Raw genomic sequence first — 21,783 nt, 5'->3', positions numbered from 1 at the left:
GTCCAGCTTCTGAATCCATGTCACTGTAGGTTGGTGGTCTTAAGCTTCATCTTCGGTTGCACACTGAACTCACCTTCTAAAATCACAGGTTCCTCTCTCTGCAAGAATCTGGTTTAACTGGTGTGTCCTGGACATACAGGCTATCCACAGCTCCCTCGTATTGGTCTGTGCTAGGTGTTCCAGGTGAGAGTACAACTCCTCCCAATGATGGATCATTCATGTTTAGAACTGTTAACCAGAGCAGTATTACAAGTGTTGCTAAGTGCATGGACTCTGCAGTCAGGTCAGCTGCCTAGGATGTCAGTGAGAATGTTTATACTAGCACTTAGAGAAGAGATAACAGAAGAGTCAGATAGCCAGAGACTATAGGATGCTTAGCAGGGCGACTGGCTCACACATGAACTCAACAAATACCATTGACGATGGCAATGTTTTGTGATTATACTAACACTTTACTAGGAACAGTCTGTTTCTCTGTAGGCCCATGCGATTTAGCTTAATTTCCTCTGCACACTATTCTTTTATCAGTACCTGGCTTAATGAAGACTGATTTCAGGGTATCTTTTAGCCATAAGAAACAAAGCGTAATGATTGTTGTGGTGTCATGTATCAGGGCCTGGTGCTGTGGTGAAGCATAGCAAGGGTTACTTATACATATTTCACTTAGTTTAAATTTACTTGGTAAGGTGGAGCCACAGAATAGCTATGTCAGAACCTGTAGATTTCATTCACTTGATGAGGACATTGTGGACTTTGATTCTTTATCATTCTTACAGGGAAACGCCTCATGGTTTACTTACATCCCCCCACTCCAGATCGTTTATGCACACCTCTGTTGTACTTAATGCTATGAAAATTTTGTTTTAAGCATTTTTAAAAATAAACATAATTATGGCTGCCATTTATCCTGGCTTGTCCTTAGTGAGTGTTTACCCCGTCTTTCTAGTGAGCTGCCACCTGCCCCACTGCAAGGTGATTGTTGAGAGGTAAAATCTTTTGCTAAAAACATTGAACTCTTAATGGACACTAACATACTTGCATTTACAAGCGGTGAAGTTTGTCACCTTCATGTTGTTATTTATGCAGCATTAACCTTTTTCTCCAGATCATTGAGACTGAAAATATGATGGACCGGATTGTGACTGGCTTGTCTGAGTCTAGTGTCAAGGTGCGGTTAGCTGCTGTCAGGTATGAGCTTTACATGGTCTGAATAAAAATCCCTTGCTGTGTGTTTAGCCCGTTTCCTTTCCGGTCCTTCACTAAGCGCAGGATGCAGATGTTCCTGGAATGTCTGCTCAGGTGAAGTCATGCAGTTGCAATGTTACCTAACAGAACCTCCAACGCCCGAGAGGTGTCTTGCTGTAGCTGACTTAGTATCGATAGCCATGCTTGAAGTGTCCGTTCGTACTAGTGAAAAGCCAAGCAATTGATTTGGAATGTGAGTTTTGGCTTCTTGGGAAGCTAATTTTGATCATTCTTTATAGATGTTTGCACAGTTTATCCAGATCTGTACAGCAGCTTCGAACCAGTTTCCAGGATCATGCGGTGTGGAAACCTTTAATGAAGGTGAGAAAGTCACAGCAGTTGGCACAGAGCCTGTGAGCTGAGCTGGCCAGCAGCACCCGGGTCTAGGATTACGTCTGATTCTTTCATAGAACATGTTGATGTTTATCTTGAGTCAGATGTTCTGAGCATCTACAGACCTTAGAGAATGCGTTTCTCAGGGCAGCGTTTCATGTGTGAGAGGTAAATCCCAGCCCAGGCTTCTTTATTAGTTTGAGCTTTTAGTACTCATTTGGTCTTCTCTGTGTTTATAATTACTCTTTAAACTTAAATCAAGAGTTTTCCTTGTAGTCTTCAGGTCATAAAAAAGAAAATAATTGGCTAGTTATAGATATAAAATAAGATTAACTCTGCTTTTGGAATCTCCTATGCCAGCAAGAAAGAATTCAAGGCAAATAAATCTGAATTGAAACTTAAAGGGTGCTTACAATTAGTTGCTGCTAATAATGTTAACCCCCATACTGAACCACAGTCATCTTGGTCTTTGATTTTTTTTTTAATGTCTTAAGTATGCATTTCATTTATTTGGTAGAAATTTAAAATTTGTTTTTTGTTGTTTGTTTTTGAGTACTTACTAAGCACTAAGTGAAGCCTCCAGGCACATTGGCCTTGCAATAGCCATCTTACCCTTGCTTAAACTTCAGTTTAGAGTAGGGACGTCAGCATGGCAGAAATAAGAGGAATGTCAAGCAGGACAAATGTGAATTAGACTTTAAAGGTAAAATGAAGAGAAAGATTTCTTTCTATGAGCAGAAAGGCTGTGCATGAAAGATGTAGGAAATAGCAAAGGTGCCTTCATGACTATCATAGGATGGAGTGTAATGAGACAGACTGATGGATAGATAACCAAGTGGGAGCTAGGTGATGCATGTCTGATATCTTAGGAACTGGAAAGTATAGGCAGGGAGATCATGAAGTGAAGCCAGTTGGTCTGTATAGTGAGACTTTGTTTTTGTGGGGTACAGCTGTTATCCTGCTTTAGAGGTGGAATTGGACCAGTGCCTTGGGAATTAGCGTGCTGAGTGGTTCTTACAGGAAAGTTGGTCTCATGGCAGAGTTTATGATTTATTCTTTGAGGTCTTGAAGTAAGATGATAGTTGTTTAAGAAACAATATGAGCCAGGTGGTGGTGGCGCATGCCTTTAATCCCAGCCCTCAGGAGGCGGAGGCAGGCGGATCTCTGTGAGTTTGAGGACAGCCTGGTCTACAGAGTGGTTTACAGGACAGCCAAGGCTACACACTGAAACTCTGTCTTAGAAAACCAAAAAAAAAAAAAAGAAAGAAAGAAAGAAAATATGAACCCTAGAGCTACCTCACTGGAAGGCATGACAGTATTGAGTATGTGATTTGTGTTTAGGTTTCTATGATACAGCCTTGTGAGGCTTATCAGGACAACTCCTTCAGGTTCTCCTTTGCTGTGGGCCTTCCTTCTCAGCCTGTGACATTGCACTTGTCCCATTTCCTTGACATTATTCTCTGAGTTTGTTGCACCTTATTTCCCCTAATGGACATATGGCACCCTTTTGAAAATGACTCACTTCCTTCTGTATTTTTGTTTCCTGAAACTCATTGAGAGCCCCCAACCTCAGGAAGGTTATTTGCCTACTCTAACTACAACCTTAATGCCTTTCCACACTGGTAAGGTACCACCTTGGGAGTTGACTGGTTTAGGTCAACAAAAGTCTGATTCAGATTCACAATCTCTTATCTAAAACCAATGGAGCCAAATGTGACATTGTTAGATTTTTGAAGGCTCACCTCAGTTAATATTTTCTTTTACAGTTCCTACTCTTTCTTTTCAGGGTTTTGTTTGTTTGTTTGTTTTGTTTGTTTTGAATTACAGCTTGATCATAATTTATTTAAATTATCCACTCAAGACCTTTTAACTATTTTCTTTTTCCCAAAATAACCTCTTTCAGTCTGGAGTTTTTTTTTTTTTTTTCTGGTTACTCAGCTCAAAATCTCTGTCATACACATCAAGAATAGAACAAGGTGATTTCTGTCTACTTCTCCAAGGGCAAATGTTTGAGGAGCAGCTTAGAAGAGTTTTGTACTCAGGGCTATATGTGACTTCAACTCTCAAACTATGATTTAGTCACACATTTAAGATAAAATATTAGATACAGATACTCATATACATTTTGAGTTCTTATAGCTGAGAAGCTGCTTATGTATCTAATAATTTTTCTTATTTGCTTTTCCATCTATTTTAATCTGTTGGTTAACAAAACACAAGATAATAGCCATTTAAGTTTAATAAAAAAATTTTGTGTTTTAAATTTTTCTGTTTGGGTAAAATTCATATGTATATATGCACGTGTATAATTTTTTGTTCTGGGATCAAACCCAGGGCCTCATACATGCTAGACAAGCACTCTACCAACTAAGCTATACCCCCAGCCCTATTTTATTACTAAAATTCTGTTTGCTTGATAGTAGAGGTCAGCTTCTGAATTGCCTTATTTTTTCCTACCCACACTGTCCAGTATGAGAAGTCAGGCTGAAAGATGATTGTGCAGGGTTTGACTTAGTCATGACCTCACCTTCAGCATTTCAAAATTAATGACCTTGCCCTTTTTATTCTATAGGTTTTACAAAATGCACCTGATGAAATCCTAGTAGTAGCGTCTTCCATGTTATGTAACCTTCTTCTTGAATTTTCTCCAAGTAAAGAGGTTAGTGTCAATTTTCTCTCACCTGGCTAAAGTTTAGTCAGTCGCTGGTTTTTGTTTTTATTTGTTTATTTATTTTGACTTTTCAAGACAGAGTTTCTCTTTGTAGCCCTGGCTGTCCTGGAACTCCCTCTGTATAGACTAGGCTGGCCTCAAACCCACAGAGATCTGCCGGCTCTGCCTTCTGAGTGCTGGGATTAAAGGTGTGTATCATCACCTCCCAGCTTTTCTTATTTTTTAAAAATAATACTTGGTGTTGAAATTTGTGGATTGGGTTGAAGAACTGCTTCTGAATTGTTTGATTTGGGTAGAGAAGGAGACAAGTCACTTCCTTTTCAGTATTGGAATGACTTCCTATTACCTGTCATGTTCAACTTACTTCATAGATGTTTCAAAGCCCAAAGTAATATTCCCCTGTAGTCTCCACTGCTTGGGAGACTGAGGCAAGAGGGGTCCAAGAGCCCAAGAATTTGAGGCCAGCTTGTCTTATAAATAAATAACTAAAATATATCACAGTATGTGGTTAGCCTATATTGAAATTGCACGTAAAGAAATAATTATAAAAATATAAATAATAGACTATTTTCAAACAATGTTTACTAAAGAATAAATTGAAAAACAACTTGTCTTTGAAAACCAGGATTGTAAGTCATTTCAAGGAAATAACTCCTTGCATCAGAAAGTAATATTCAGTGGTCATTGTTTGGGGAAGAACAAATGCAGGGTTGTTTTTTTTTCCTGTTATTTCTTTTCTTGACAGTTTTCTCCATGTTTGATGAATTTAGTGGTTTTCACTGCTCCTCCTGTCTCTCCCCTCCTCCCTCTCCTAGTGAAACCCTTCTTCCCAGAGAGTCACTCTTTTTCTGTACTTTTGTGTTTGACCTGCTGTGTTGATTAGGGTTGCTTGCCTGACGGTGGATGGAAGTTTCTTACTAGAGCAAGGGCAGCTTGACTGTGGTTACACACTGAAGAACATGACACCCTTCTTCCCCAGCAACCATTAACTAGGCCCCTTTGTGACCATGATGAAATGTTGATTGACAGCCCAGTGTTGTGTGTGCCCTTTCCTGGGTCTGTACAGCTGAATTCCTTTAGTTCTTTCTAGTAACCATTTGGCATGTGGCCTTGAAAGGTATTCATTAACGGTAAATCTTCATCCTGTAAAGTTTGGATTTTTAAGAACTCTCTAGAAAGCCATTTTCAGCTAGGTATTCTAACTATATTTGGTAGTTAGGCTATTGTGGGCATGAGATGAGATGTGGTATGCCTTTAAGAACACAGTTGTGCTGTGTTCATGTCATGAACTATTAGTGTAGAGAATAGGCCCGAATTGAGTTCTGCAGTGTGTTTGGATTGAAGAGAACAAGAGTAGGGAAGTAGATGGGGTTATAAGAGTCTGTGTGAAATGGGCCCGTATTAGGATGCCTACAGATTCTGTGTGTGTGTGTGTGTGTGTGTGTGTGTGTGTGTGTGTGTGTGTGTGTGTGGAGAGAGAGAGAGAGAGAGAGAGAGAGAGAGAGAGAGAGAGAGAAGAGATGTCTTCCTCAAGTTAACTTATGGTGCATTAATTCCTGATTAGAATTGGTGAGATGGAGAAGAGATTATACAGTCAGTGGTGAAGCAGACACTGGTTTGCATATCTGAATATCTGATGCGACTCTGTTTTTTATTGTTATTTATTTATTATTCTTTCTTGCTCCTCCTTTTCAAATCAGCCAATTTTGGAATCAGGAGCTGTAGAGCTGCTTTGTGGATTGACACAGAGTGAAAACCCTGCTCTACGAGTGAATGGGATTTGGGCTTTAATGGTATGTTTCTCCCTTTTAATGTTAAGTTTACAAGAAAAATAGAGGTATTATCAAGTTATGACTATGGAGTGTGTTCTGGAATTTTCTTTCTTTCTTTTTTTTTTGTGTGTGTGGTGGGGGGCGGGGGTTCAAGACAGGGTTTTTCTGTGTAGCCTTGGTTGTCCCGAAACTTGCTCTGTAGGCCAGGCTGGCCTTGAATCTCCAGCGAGCTGCCTACCTCTGCCTCCCAATTGCTGAGTTTAAAGGTGTGTGCCACTATTGCTCAGCTAGAATGTTCTCTTTTAAAAACTGGCTAACATAGTCCAGTTTTCTAATGACTTAAAGTCTGAAAGATTCTGTGTTCATCATCTTTCAGGTTCAGCTGTGAATGAGTTGTTTGGTCATATAGCAATTCCTCATTTGGGAAATGAAGTCTGTGTTCATCTGAATGCACTACTCGCCATAGGAGCTGCTTATTTTATATGTGCATATAGGAATATTCTTTTCATTCTTTACATAGTAAACCAAGGCATAGAATGATTGCTGTTCTAACTGACACATAAAATTTTATGTTTATGGTGTACATGTTTTAAAAGATCGACATTCTGAAGTAGCTGAGTTGAGCTAATAGAAGCATCACCCATATAGCATATTTTATAGAGTAGTTTCCTTGCCAAAATAACATAACTGGTGCATAAATACTTAGTAATTGAACAATTTCTGGTAAATACAATAATAGTTTCTAAAATTATGAGATCAGAGCCATTTTTCTCAAGATCATTAAAGTAAACTTTACTAAATTTTGAAAAGAAGTAAACCTACATGGATTTTAAAAACACATTTTACAGTATTAACAGTTTAATTGCTGTGTATCAGACCAAAGCTAGGTGCTTTATATTTTTATTGCTATTTTAAAGCTGTCTGATACCTTTATTTAATGGGGGAGTATGCACACATGCCGTAGGTGAGGGTGGGAGCCCGCATCATTGATAGCCTTGCTCTCTGATAGGCCTTCGTTAATTAAAACTACATATAAACCAATTGTTATTTGGCATTTGCTATTTTTTTTTCTTTAGACATAGAGCTTGGAGTAATCTGTGCTAATCTATTATATTAATTAGGAAATAAGTAGAAACAAAGTAGCCACTGGCCATCTGAGTAGTCAGGGCATACCTCTCACCCACTGAGAATTTCCTGTGTGATAGGGTGTACCATCGTAGCACCTAGCATAAAATACATAAAAATATTCTCAAAGGTCATAAATGGGTTTGTTCTATTCAAATGCCCATGTCAGTAAGTGGTTATATTCCTCTTACAGGAGGATATCTAAGAGTAGTTGTTAGTGCTCTCTATAGGTGAGTAAAAGGAATCAGAAAAATAGTATCACGTTTAATACAGTGACCATAGACATGATTCTTATAACATCTTTAATTCTTTCAGAATATGGCTTTTCAGGCTGAACAGAAAATAAAAGCGGATATTTTACGAAGCTTGAGTACTGAACAGCTCTTCCGGTTACTGTCAGATTCCGATTTGAATGTGCTGATGAAGACCTTAGGACTTCTTAGAAATCTCCTCTCCACTCGGCCTGTAAGTAACATCCTAGGATTCTCATTGCCCAGCATCTGTGAGTGAGTCAAATGCTGTTCATTCCAGAGAAACAAGTTCACATAGGGGGCTGTCACTTGCACAGATGCTCGGGAACTGCCATGCTGTATAGTCCCCTACCCGCCACCACTGCCTGCATGTCGGGTCTCCCTCCCTCCCTGGTGCTGGATGTATACCTGCCTTGACTTGTCACTTTATCTGGTTTGCTGACCAGAGTGGGTCTTCTCATCTGCCCGGTCATTGTCTCCGAGGCCTCTGTTTCTCTTTGAAAATTCCTCTCAGTATCATTATACAGAGACTGTCCATCCCCCTGCTCACATATTGATGTCAATGCAGAGAGAAAGGGGTGTGTGAAAGAGTCTGAGAGGCTGAGCCTTGCTAGTGGGTTCACTGTGGCCACTCTCTGATATTCGCTGACCATCATCATCAATGGTTCTCGGGTAGATAAAGAGCGTGATGGCCCCTTCTCTGCCTTCCTTGTCTTTCAGTCATCTTACCACATTTGTAACCTAAGACCGTATTAGTGACCTACATCATATCTTCCATGTCTGGCTCCCCACCCATTTTGTGCTTCTTGGTCCTCAGTGGTTTTAGTTTTCTTTATAAATACACAGAAGAAAGTGTGGGTGGGGTGGGGGCAGACGGAAGGCTTCAAAACACAATCCACACTGGTCGTTGGAATCTGATTCTGTGTACCTTGTTGTTCTGCCTGAAGCAGTTATGCATCATGTAACATTGATAAACCTTTCTAGGTTAGGTGTAGTGGTACATGGCCTGTAATCCCAGCACTTGGGTGGTGGATCAGGAATTCAGGGTCTTGATCAGCTTCATGAGACCCTCTCTAAATAAACTGAAATGAAAACGAAAGAAAAAGAGGCCTCCTGTGGTCTTTTTCTCTGGTTTCCAAATGGTAATTGTGGATTTTCCATTGTTTTACAGCATATAGATAAAATAATGAGTACTCATGGAAAGCAGATTATGCAAGCTGTCACTCTGATACTGGAAGGGGAGCATAGCATTGAAGTTAAAGAGCAGGTATGTGTTGTGGAGAGCTTTCTGATTGTAAGTACAAAGATAGATCTATAGTCTTATGAAATATGGCTGCAGAAGACAAGATGAAGGGTCCTCCACCATCCTTTCAGCTCTTCCAATGATTTCTTTCCCTGGAATAGAGGAAAACATGACCAGAGTCTGTAGTTTTCTCCTTTATGTTACATAACATATACACTGTCCCTGTCTCTATAGGAACTGCCTCCTTTTAGCATGCTGGACTTAATGTACCCTGGACTCCAGGATTCACTGGAGATAAGCCTTCTCTATTACTATACTCCCAACTCCAAATTCAAATTCCTACAGCTCCAGTCAGATAATTCCTTATCCTGAAGGCAGTTTTGGTTTCTTTACTCTTTGGCATCTTCTAATCTTGGTTAGCATTTCAAACCTTTATTTTCTATAGGACATATTTAGAGAAGGTATGAAAGTACAGCCACTACATTATCAGGGACTCAATTGGGAGTCCCTTTCTGTATTTTCTAGAATTTATCATAGAAGTTGTGTACATTTTATTTGACCATAAGAATAAAAGTGACCTGCCAAGATGGTACCACAGAATCTGAAGCATGGCTACTGTTTGTTTTCCTGACATAGTTGTTTGGCTCCAGGCTCATGTTTAGAATTCACTGAGCTGTGTGTGTGTCCGTGTACATGAATACACACATAATGTTATGTATGTGAGTGAGCGAGAGAAACAGAAATTTGTCCCAGATCATATGGAGTTGTTCTTTGTGATCCTGACTGAGAACAGTCCTGGACATCAGAGTTTAGGACTTGATTTGGGCCTGGATTTAACAACAACAAGAGTTGACTAAGTCATTTTAAGACAAATATCTTAGGTGATTTAAAATTAAAAAGTAAACTTTAGATGTGCAGTAGTAACATTGAGAAGGTGTAATCTAAGCATCATGGGAAGTGGTTGAAATGAAAGCCATCACTGAAGAATGAGGAAATATACTAGTCTGTGGGGCGTTTACCCACCACCCCCACAGCTTCCCAGAGTTTTCTTGAGTGCGAGCAGCAGGAAATATTAGATAGAAGGATTTATAGCGGAGAATCTTGTGGAGATAAACAGATAGAAAATAAAGGATAGCCTCGAGAGGGCCTGGAACCTATTCCAACGGGCCCCGACTGTCTCTGGTCCAGGGTTTTTATAGAGATGCCAAGGGGTGGAGCAAAAGACCTCCTCCCCCAGCACAGCCAAGTGCAGACCATCTCAGACACCTGCACTCAGGCCCGTGGTCCTGATCCTCTATTCGGACCTGCTGGGTAAAGCCACGAGGAACCCCAGAACGGGCTCCCACAGGTCCCCCCTTCTTAATATATAAAAAAATAACTATTAATGGCTTACAGCAATCTCCATAGCTGTTACACCTCCCAGTATGGGAGTAGAGGATGTTATAGATGGCATTTCTCTTTTGAATTAGGTCCAAGGTGACTACAGCAGTCTCAAGCTGCCTCAAGCCCTTTCTAAACCAAAACTCGGTGACTACAAACTTCAAGAATCCCTTAGCTTCATCATTACCATTAACAGGTTAACAAATATTGCTATACATAGTCACAATTCTCTTAATCTTACAACTCAAAGCAAACTCTTAACAGAACCATTTGAATTAGCATATATGGTGCTATATATAGTTAACAATTTTCTCCGTCTTACAACTTTAACTCAGTCATTTGAATTTTCTTGTTAACAGAACATAGGAAAAACTTTGATGTATTCACGTCAAACTTAAATATTTCCTTAACTCCACAAAACCATGGTGCACTAATATCAATAGGTTAAACATAATTTCTGCAAACATAATTCAACCTCATAACTCCTCCTTTTCTTTATAATTTTTAAACAAAAACTCAAACCTAGTTAGAGGAACCCAAACTTATACAATTCCTACAAACCCATATTGAAAAGCAATATTTTTCAATCTAACCATTAACACTTTGAAAACTTTTAGCAAAACATCCAAAAGCAGTTTCTTAATAAAACTCTTTACACACTTTAAAAGTAGTCTCTTAGTATACCCCATTTGTATTTCTTACTAACAAAACATGACATTCATCCACTCAAACAATTAAAATTAAATAGACTAAGGAATATTAACTCTCCCTTTTCTTTATAATTTTAAGCAAAATCTCAAGCCTAGTTAGAAAACCCAAACTTTTCTGTTTAAACAGTTCCATTTGTAACACAAAACCAGTTCCATAAGTAATTCCATTTTTACATAAACAGTTCCACAAAACAATTCATAAATCACCAGTTAATAAAGCATATATGCATACACAAAATTGCATCTTGATTCTAAGAAATACATTTCTTCATTTAAACAGTTCCATTTTTAACCCAATTCCAGAAAACTGTTCCTAGGTCATTATTATAAGTAAGCTCAAAATTGTCCCATTGCAATGAAATCTCTATTGTTCATTTCATTTAAGTACCAAAGTTCAAATGATAAATATTGGTACTAGCCTTCCAAATTTGAAGAAATCCATAACCAAAATCTTTTTGTAATTTTATCTCATTTTAAGTTCAAAAAGTTCAAACAAGAAAAATTCTGGTATCAGGCTTTCACTTCCAAATATGAAGAGACGTTTTTCAACCAAAACTTTTTGCAGTTAATAATTTTGTTCAAACAAGCGTCTCTGCAACTTTTGTTCTCACAGACAGACCTTTTTAGTATAGTAATATTTTAAACTGTACCGTTTTTGCTGTTAGCTCAGGTTTTTCTGTGTCGTGTCGATTTTCCACGGATCTCAGCTGCGGATGCCTTGTGCTGGTTCTGGCGTCCGCCATTCTTAGCTTCTTAGCGGCTTCTGGAGCTTTTGAAACCATTCAAACTGCCTACTTTGCAGTCTACTAGGACACTATCTCCTGTGTCTCAGGTGTTTTCACCATATACATTAATAGACTCACACTTAACATTTACACTTTTTCACAAACTCACATATAACATTTTTTGCCTTGCAAAGCATTTAGACTCATATTCAACATTTACTCATTTTTACAAACTCACATACAACATATTAACATCTACTTATTTATACTTTAAGGAAACTATAGAACTACTTTAGCAAATATATTTCTTATTAATTCTTATATATTATATTCATTCCATCTTATTTCTTATTTAAACTTACATTTACAACTAGCATCTTACAAGCTTATTACTACATGTCTTAAGACTACCTTAGATACTTCTTACAAGCTTATATTCTTAAAGGAACTCTATAGATCTATTTTACAAACTTATATAGGCTACCATTAGCATATATCTAACTTAGCAAACACCTAGAGATTTCTTAACACAGATCTAACAAGACAATTTTTACAAACTCATATCTTATATTCGTCTTTCTACTTCTTACTCTTAATTATTATCACTATCTCTATTATAAAGATTCTCTTAACTAGACAGGAAGTACGTACATCATTTCTAAAGTTTACAGTTTATAGTTAGCTTTGTTATAAAGCACTGGGATTTAGTGAGTGTTGTCATTATAGAGTTGTGATACTTGTTGCTAGGGGATTGTAACATTCTCAGGACAAAGCCACACCCCAAAGTTGCCTAGTTCTCTTGGCCTTTCCGAACCGGCAGAGATGTACTGTCAGCGGTAGATGGTTTTTAACTAGAGGCTGTCCCTTCACCCATATTCATAATAGTTCCCCTAAATGCCTCAATTCAGACAAACATTTCTATTACAGCAGCACTTTTGGTTTGTTCTATGGAAAAACTTCACTTCACACTGAGGGTGAAGCTCATCACCAAATACTGCACAGCTATTAGGTGATATAAAGTATTTCTCTAAAGGAGCTAGTAAAGCCAAAAGCGGCACAGCTCCGAACTCTTATTCCTCACTGTTTGCATTAAACCAGTGACAAAACCTCAATAGCACTAATCGAACCACTTTCATTCTGGTTCCTTTATAAGAACCTCATTGGAGCTGACCTTCCTTAGTTCCACGCTCCTTACAAAATGCTCCAGTAACCACCGAGCTTCTTTCTCCTCTTGTGAAAAAACAAACATGTCCTCGACCCCATATTAACACAGGATCGGGACCCTTCCATAATCCCGAGCAGGAATCTTTCCATTTCACTTGAGTTTCAGCATTTAGTATTTTCACTTCATTAGCTTTAACTCCTGATATTAGCAGCTGTGATATTTAGCATTGATTTCTTATAAGGAACTTTCAGGTAAAGCAACTCTTTTGTAAGACAGCTAGATTTTTTGAAGTTTGTTTCCCATCTATAAAGCAGTCATTTCTTTTTTGAATGCCTGTTTCCTTGTCTCCTTATTAGATTTGCAAAGGAATTACTCATTGCAGGCAGTTCGTTCAAGGCAAAGAACTTTTTTAATTTCAACATAAGTTTCTTCATATCTAAGACAACGTTCAGTGTTTAAACTGCTTTCCCTTGTTTTAAGGATTTTAAAGTGGCTTGTTTGCTCTTAAAGGTAGCTTTTTGTCATCCTACTACCGTAAAAACTTTGCACAGCTATTAGGGTAAATAAGGCATTTTACCAACGGAGCCCCAAACCGCAAGGCACTTAGTTCTGTACCCTTTCAAATTTTCACTGGAACTGACACTTAAACTCTTAGACGATTTTCCTCCTTATTCTTTTAAAAGCTGTATTTTAAGTTTACCATGAATGTATTTTCGAGCTGACAAGTGTTTCAGGGCAATGTCACCATCTTTAGTGGAAAAACTACCTTTCCCAGAATATATTTCCCTTATATCAGTCTATAATAATATCAGTCCCTTATATCATTTTCCTTACATCATTGATTTCCCATAGTTCTTTTCAGGTCTGAGAGTCAACTGGTTCTCTTTTACTAGACTTGCCTGGGAGGTTTGAACAAAGTCTCTTGCCTTTGCAACGGGAGATTTGAACAAGCATTTTACATTTTCAATTATGGGACATTGGGAGGTTTCTATTCTCTCAACTGGCTTCAACAGGTGTCTCTCCTTCATTAGACACTGGCCCCCAAATCAGAACCACACCTGCCTCGTTAGCGTGCATTGAGGCTGGCATTTCTGATAGCAACTTTCCTCAGGGCTTGTGCTTGTTTTAGCCAGTCAGTGAAAAACAAGATCATTTACAACAGCTTTTCCATAGCTCCTTCAGAGAGATTTTCTCCCACTGATCTTATTCTCATTTTGCTTGTTCCTTCCCCCCCAGATGCAGAGCTTTAGGTATCTGTCTGCGGCTCTGTACCTCTGCTAGCTGCCTTTGGAGGTAGGGGCTTTCTTTCTCCCCCTGAATCTGCCTCAAATTCTAGCAGCTTTTTCAGGTCATATTTTCTGGGGAGGATTATGTCCCTTCTCTGTTTCTTCAGAGTCTTTCTCCCAGACAGTTCCCAGTTTGGTCTCAATTTATCCCCTCTACCCCAGAAACGGTTTCCGACACTAGAGCGGCGGCTTTCCCTGCTACTGAAGGTAGGGGCTTTTTGTCCGTTTCTGTTTTCGGGGTCTGTGTGGTTTGCATACAGACTAAAAAATTTAACAAGGGAGGTTTTTGCAATCTCTAAACTCCCATTAGGACAGGTGTTTTGCCTCATCAGGCCTTCACCTGGCCCAGTCCCCCAGTGGGTTGTCTTTGCTTGTCTGGGTGCTCAAGGACAGAGCTTATGCCAGAGGCAATCACCCCTCAGGGCTACACTCCCTCATCAGGAGTCAGTTGAAACAAAGCTTTTCTCAAGAGATGCTTTCTCTGACAGAAAAGAAAGCTTTACTCCTGGATAGTTCTGTTCTGCCCTGGCTGGGCTCTTTCCCCAGACAGCGTTCTGACTCTGCAGCACGACTGCTTCAGACACAGCTCAGCTTTACTGTTTTCCCAGAAAGGTCCTTTCTCTGATAGGAAGCTTTTTCTCAGATTTCTTTTTGTAGTTGTGGACCTTTCAACCCGGGACTTGTAGGAAAGTGGACAACTGTGCCGTTCCCACCGGCTTTAGCTTTGTTCATTAGCAATCTTCCCCTGGGTGCTGCACCTTCCTGCCTCAGCTCTGTGCTCCAGGAAGTTTACAACTGCAGGAACCCTAGTATCCCGGAAATGCACTCCAACTCAGAGATGCTGGCCAGTCACCTCTGGGTTTTTGGTCAGAAGCGAGGATTCAATGCTATCAGTTTGCATTGCTTCAGGGGATCTTTGCATTAGGAGGATTAGGAGCACCTTTTCATTCTGAAATGCTCACTCAGAAACAAAACCCTTGATGCCTCAGCTCAGCTGTAACTGTGAAGCTTGACTATTTTGCTTTTCTCAGGTAAAGTTTCCTGCCCTTTTTGGGCTCTCTGTAGCTCTTCACCCACACTCTCCCCAAGCGTTTCCCTCAAGGTACTCTGACCCACTGTCTTTTACTAGCTTGAAGAGACAGAGCTTAGAAGAGGTTTTTAGGAACTTGTTCCTGCCTCCTGCATTGCAGGGAGGATTGTTAAAGCTTGAAAGAACTTAGAGAGGTTTTGCTGTCTTAAGAGGTTTGTTGTTTTCCCTTAGAGCTAATCACAGGTGGTCCCCATACTAATATCTTCAGGTGATTCTAATTTTTGTCCTCTCTCAGAAGGACAAATTTAGTTTAAGTTTAAGAGAGCTTTTGAGAAAGATTAAGGCTTTTTAGAGAGTTTCTTCCCCCCAAATTTTTCAAGAAAAGCTTTAGAGTTTAAGAGAAAGTTTTTTTTTTCTCCCCCACCAGGAGAAAGTCCAACTTTCCCCAAAACTTCTCAACTTTAAACTTTGACTTCTTACACCCCCATTTTTGCCTCAGGGAGAAATTACTTTCTCCTGCCGCTTGGACTTAGCATTTCAGCTGTCCCCAGGTCAAAAGCTTCCATAGGAAACTTTTCCTTCCCCATAAGCTCAAAGAAGAGCTTTTTTACTACCCGAAAAGCCCAAAGAAAGATTTTTTTTCCCGGTTTGCTTTCAAAGCCCCCAAAGTTAGAAAATTGAAGAGTTTTTCTGTCTAGTTGCCTTACTTATTTTTTCCTACACAATCTTACACTTCTAAGTTTTTCCTAAACTATATTACTACCCTATACCTTATACTTATCACAGATAGAAATTGAGAAAGGGATAGAAGATAGAAAATTTTGACAGAAGAGAATTTCGCTGCAGCATCGGACATCCTTCCAGTCCGCTTTCCTTTTCTCTCGAGGATAAAACCCCTGCATCACCAAAAAATATATATAAAAATATATATATTCCATAACACCGGCATGCCTTTCCACTGGCAGGGCTGACTCAGCACTTTCACCAAAAACTCTGTAATAAAACTATTATTTTCCTTTATCTTTAGTCCCTATTACTTTGTCTTAAGTCCCTGTTCATTTGTCTTTAGTCCCCCCTTTTTTTGTTCCTTTTTTCTTTAGTCCCTTTTTTTCTTTAGTCCCTTTTTTTTCCTTTTTCTTTAGTCCCTTTTTTCTTTAGTCCCTGTTCACGGCGCCATTCTGTGGGGCGTTTACCCACCACCCCCACAGCTTCCCAGAGTTTTCTTGAGTGCGAGCAGCAGGAAATATTAGATAGAAGGATTTATAGCGGAGAATCTTGTGGAGATAAACAGATAGAAAATAAAGGATAGCCTCGAGAGGGCCTGGAACCTATTCCAACGGGCCCCGACTGTCTCTGGTCCAGGGTTTTTATAGAGACGCCAAGGGGTGGAGCAAAAGACCTCCTCCCCCAGCACAGCCAAGTGCAGACCATCTCAGACACCTGCACTCAGGCCCGTGGTCCTGATCATCCTCTATTCGGACCTGCTGGGTAAAGCCACGAGGAACCCCAGAACGGGCTCCCACACTAGTCAAAAGAAACTGGTCCTTAGAAAGTGTCCACATGTTGTCTGTGGAAACAGCTCACCTGGGTAGAGGTCATCCAACTGAAAAGAAGCAAGGCAGAAAGGCCAGGCAAGATTGAGATGTGGGCAAAAGACCAACAGCAGTGTGTTTTCACAGGACGCAGATATAGATATGGACACTCTCACAGATTTTGGAGGTGACCCAGAGTGGGTGTGAAATAGGAGACTTAAACCACCTAGTTGTTAGCTGGAAGTTCAGTCCTTCTCAAAAGCATTTGATGAATTATTTTTATTGGGGCATACATTAAGCCGTATACATTTGCAGTACATATACATTTTCACAGGTGTATTTATCCATGAAGCTACCTGTCTTAGTTAAGGTTTCTAGTGTTGTGAAGAGATGCTATGACCATGACAATGCTTATAAAGGAAAACATTTAATTGGGGTTCAGAGATTCAGTCCATTATCATCATGGTGTGACATGGTGGTGTACAGGCAGATATGGTGCTGGAGAAGGAACTGAGAGTTCCACATCTTGTTTTGCAGACAATAGGAAGTAAGCAGTGTCACTGGGTATAGCATGAGCATAGGAGACCTCAAAACCCACTCCCACAGTGACACAGCTCCAACAAAGCCACACCTCCTAATAGTGCCACTCCCTGTGGGGGCATTTTCTTTCCAACACCACACTACCACCGCAGTCAAGACGGTGACTGTACTTGTTGTTGTCCTTTGGTTGGGAAGGAGACAAGTTTGTCCATTCATATCATTACTAGTCAACAGGACACTGGGAAATATAGCAAGCAAAATAAGTAAGGCATAGATTGGAAAGGATGAAACAGAACTGTTCCCCAGACACGAAGGGTTGTGTAGAGAATGACAAGGACTCATTTAAAAAAAAAATCCAGAACTAAGTTAAGCAAGGTGATAGTATAGAAAATTAGTTATTTTCATAAATAAGCAGTGAATGGTTAGGAATAATGCTAAAAAACAGTATCATTAGAAGTAGCTTGAAAAAAATAGAGTACTTAGATTGAAATATCATAAGGGTTTGTATACTAAAAGTTATAAGACTGGTAACAATAGAACTAAATAACTAGGAGTTAAATAAACAGAATGTTAACAATGTTGGCTCTCCCTGAATTGGCTTACAGACAATATAATGCCAGTCATGATCCCAGAGTAAATAAATATTAATATAGTTATGAATTACCAAGTTTTTGGAAAGTAAAAGGAACTAGAATAGCTAATCCACTTATAAAGAAAAAGGAAAAAAAAGTGGAAGATCCTTCCACGCTACCTGATTAAGACACTATAAAACACAGAACTTAGCTGGGCGGTGGTGGCGCACGCCTTTAATCCCGGCACTCGGGAGGCAGAGACAGGCGGATCTCTGTGAGTTCGAGGCCAGCCTGGGCTACCAAGTGAGTTCCAGGAAAAGGCGCAAAGCTACACAGAGAAACCCTGTCTTGAAAAAAAAAAAAACAAAAAACAAAAAAACAAAAAAACCCCACAGAACTTAAGACAAGATACCATCAGCTGACAGAAGCAATTGGAAAGTTTAGAAATAGACTCACATGTGCATGGTTTGATGATAACTGACAGAGATACTGAGGTAGAAAAAGGATGTCAGTTTTTTAAAGGCTAAAAAATTAACTTTGAACTTTATCTCACACCTTAGGTAAAAATGTATTCATAAATCTAATGTAAAAAGTAAAATTATAAATCTTTTAAAATACAGTAGAAAAAATTGAGATTTTTAAGATATGACCATTAAAATAGCATCCAGGAAAGTTCCATTGATCTTCATCTTACTGTAAAACCTCTACTCCTATGGAGTGTACTGTTAAGAGCATGAACTGCAAGACACTCACCTGAGGGAAGTAACTATGAGCACATTGAACACAATGACTTGTATCCAAAAGATACAAGCTTTCAGAACAAAAATAAAACAACCAACAACAGATACTCCACAATAAAGTAGCACTACAGATCCTTTAGAATGGCAAGCATTTAGATAAACATTAAGTTACATTACTGGGGGGGGGGGGGTTGTTGGTGTGCTTGTGAGGACAGAGGACAACTTACAGGAGTCACTTCTCAGGTGGGACTCAGGTAGTCAGGCTTGGTGGCAAGTACTTTTACCTGCTGAGCCGTTTCACCAGCCCTAGAGGGCCAGCATTTTTAAATAGCCATTTATACAGTTGCTACCAAGAATGTAGTGGGAATGCAAAATGACACACTATGAAAAATTGTATGGCTTTTTTCTTATAATGTTAAAGTGTACTGTTATCCTCTGTGTCTGGATGATTGGTCCCCTCCCCTGCACGTGGATACCAAAGTCTTCATTTTCCTGTCCCTATGTAAGATGTGTGGGCCATAGTGATGTATGTAATCTACAGACTTCCTTCTGTATACTTTAAATAATCTGAGTTGTTTCTTTTGTAACAATATAAATGCTATGTAAATAATCATAATATTGTATTGCTTAAGGAATAACAACAAGAAAAATGTCACTATAAACACAGTTTTTCCCCCTGGAATTTTTCCATCTGTGAATGTGGAATCCACAGTAGAGGTCCAGTTGTAGTTATTGCACTGCTTCCTAGGTATTAATAATGCCTAGAAATTACATATATAATTAGTATATAAAGTGAAAAGCTATTTTCACAAAAATCCTGTCAATGTTTATAAGAATTTTTATCCATAATCACCAAACAATTAAAACAAATTAAATGGCACTCAAGCAGGGAACGATTAAACTATAGAATACCAAGTAGCAACTAGGGGTGGGGGGTAAACACAATGGACAAGTTTTGATACATTCCACAGCGTGGGTGAATCTTAGGTACATTGTGCCCCATGAAAGAAGCTAGGTTCAGAAGCCAGCACGGTAGGCAGTTCTGCTCATACAGCAATTTATAAAAGCCAGCAGTGAGAAGAAAACAAATCAAAGGCACACATGGTGTCCAAGGAGGAAAACTGGGGAGAGACAATGGTAGAATTACTCCACGAGTGAGGATTTTAGGATTCTTCTCACAGGGAAGGACACCAAAAGTTTAACTGTTTATTTTATGCATTTGAGGGTTTTGCCGTGTGTGTGTGTGTGTGTGTGTGTGTGTGTGTGTGTGTGTGTGTACGCGTGCGTGCACCTGGTGTCTGAAGTCCACAAGAGGGTATCAGCTTCCCTGGAACTGGAATTACAGATAGTTGTGAGCTACCATGTGGGTGCTGGGACTAAACCTGGATCCTCTGGAAGAGCAGCAAGAGCTCTTAACTCCTGAGTATCTTCTCCAGTCCCTGTAGCAACAGTTCCCAGGTTTGGTAAGCACTCCTTGAACCTTTTTAGTCTACTACTAGTTTACCCTACTGTGTGGTGTGTGGTTTTTAGATCTTTACATTTTATGTGTGTGTCTTTTGCCTGCATGTATGTGTGTGCCTTCAATAACCTGGAATTGGAGTTAGATACAGTTGTGAGCTGCCGTCTGGGTGCTGAGAATTGAATCTGGGTCCTCTGGAAAAGAGTTGGCAGTAACCACTGAGCCATCTCTTCAGCCCCACCCCCCATATGTTTGATGCAATTTTGAATGAGTTTTAAAAACTGTGATTTCCAATAAAAGAAAAATGCTCATTGCTATTATTTGGACAATTTTTAAACATTGATCTTTCATTGTTCACTCTTAAGCCCTTTTTGTAAATTACTCAGAATTTTCTGTCTGTGAGTGAATGAAACCATTTTAACATATATTGTTTTTGCTTTGTTGTTCAGTTAGAATGCCCAGTATAATAGATATATAGGAATTAGTAAGAGTGGACATATTTGCCTTGTTCCCAGTATTAGAAGAAAGCATTGTCTCTCGGCATTGACTATGAGAAGTGTAGGTTTCTGACAGAACATGAGCAGAACAACTGTTGCTCCCATAGTTCCAAACTTGAATCCCTTGAAATCAGTTGCTGTCAAAACCTTCTCAAATGTATTACCCCTGTGAGTTAAACTAAAAAGAGTACAGACCCAAGCTGCCTCTAGTCTCAACACTTGGAAGGTTGAGGCAGGAAGATTGTTGCAAGTTTGAGGTCAGCCTTGGATACATATCGAAGCTCTGCATGTAACACATAAACACTCACGTACACACACACACACACAAGTAAAAGGTCACTGAGATTGCTGAGTGAGTAAAGGTATTTGCCTTGCAAATCTGACAGCGTGAGTTTGCTCTCCAGAATCCACATAAAGGTAGGAGAGAAGTGACCCCATGCAGTTCTCCTTTGACCTCTACATGTGCACATGGCATTTGCACCTAATAATGGTTTTCTTATAAAAATGAAAGATTTTGTTTTTACAGTACAAATCCATTATTACTGGTTTTCTTAGGGTAGTGTCTAACAGTTTGTCCCATACCAGCACATCTTCCATAAGCCATCATTGTCACATCATTGTCACACTCCATCATGATCCAGTTGCCATGATTAACTTAGTACCTGCTTAGGCCTTGACTAGGAAGTTGTATTTTCTGTCTCTTGTGTCCCAGAGGTAGCCTTCTTTGGTTCATAGATCTTGCTTCCCAGCAATCTAGTTACAGCCATGTGTTAAGCAAAGTGAAATAAAGCCACAGAGCCCTTAGAACATGTGAGGTCTTGGGACTGAGGAAGAAAATAGTTTCTTCCTTGGCTTAATTCCCTTAAGTCTTACAACAGAAAAGGTTTAGGACTGGAAGAAATTGAGTCTGTGCTCCATCCTCAGCTCTCATACCTGTCTTTGATTCCTGAGCTTGGGGATCATGTTGCTTCCTCCCAGAAGCTCCCTCTGGCCTTTATTGTACCCAGTAACTTTTGCTTTCTTGGTTCCCTTTTTCTGCAGTGAAATGTAGTTGTGTATGTAACAGTGTCAAAGTCAGCGTGTGTGTGTCTTACTCCTACCTCACCTGGATGCCCTGCAGAAGATGGGCCCATGGTGGGTTCCATCTGGCATTGTCTTGATTTCCCTGCCAAAGTCCTTTTGCCTTTACCTTAATCCTGGCAGCAGAAATGGTGCATCTGGTGAAAACAGTCCCTTCTACTGAGCAGAGACTCTGGTTGTCAATGCCCTGTCAAAATACACTGTCCCATCAGCTGGCATAGGCTCCCTCCAGTCTCTTCATCAGGCCAACTTGGACCAAGCCCCTCTCCACATGTTGCTTCCTTTTCTGTCTTCTCAAAAACCATCAACATGTCCCAGTTGCAGTGGCCAGTGCAGCTGCTAGACAGGGTCAGTCACAACCGTAGGAGTCCTAGGGAAGGGGGGGGGGGCGAGTTGCGGCTCCTAGGAAACTTCCAGCAAAGAGGCT

General features: G+C 39.8%; 1 protein-coding gene across 4 annotated transcripts in view; it reads left to right on the top strand.

The window, feature by feature from the left end:
• Positions 1 to 21,783, top strand: part of Armc8 (armadillo repeat containing 8) — a 112,135-nt gene that overhangs the window by 76,469 nt on the left and 13,883 nt on the right. For 3 of the 4 annotated variants that reach the window (XM_006975140.4, XM_015994052.3, XM_076576894.1), the window contains 6 exons: positions 1,106 to 1,188; positions 1,485 to 1,566; positions 4,151 to 4,237; positions 5,950 to 6,042; positions 7,462 to 7,611; positions 8,569 to 8,664. In XM_006975140.4, coding sequence (XP_006975202.2) covers positions 1,106 to 1,188; positions 1,485 to 1,566; positions 4,151 to 4,237; positions 5,950 to 6,042; positions 7,462 to 7,611; positions 8,569 to 8,664 — 591 coding nt within the window. The remainder of the gene's footprint in view (positions 1 to 1,105; positions 1,189 to 1,484; positions 1,567 to 4,150; positions 4,238 to 5,949; positions 6,043 to 7,461; positions 7,612 to 8,568; positions 8,665 to 21,783) is intronic. The other variant, XM_006975141.4, reaches the window with a different exon arrangement.

This window comes from Peromyscus maniculatus, chromosome 7, assembly GCF_049852395.1.
Source record: "Peromyscus maniculatus bairdii isolate BWxNUB_F1_BW_parent chromosome 7, HU_Pman_BW_mat_3.1, whole genome shotgun sequence".
In the NCBI taxonomy this organism is placed as follows: domain Eukaryota; kingdom Metazoa; phylum Chordata; class Mammalia; order Rodentia; family Cricetidae; genus Peromyscus; species Peromyscus maniculatus.
The sequence above is the reverse complement of the archived record's forward strand: the minus strand, read 5'-3'. Positions and strand labels throughout refer to the sequence as shown.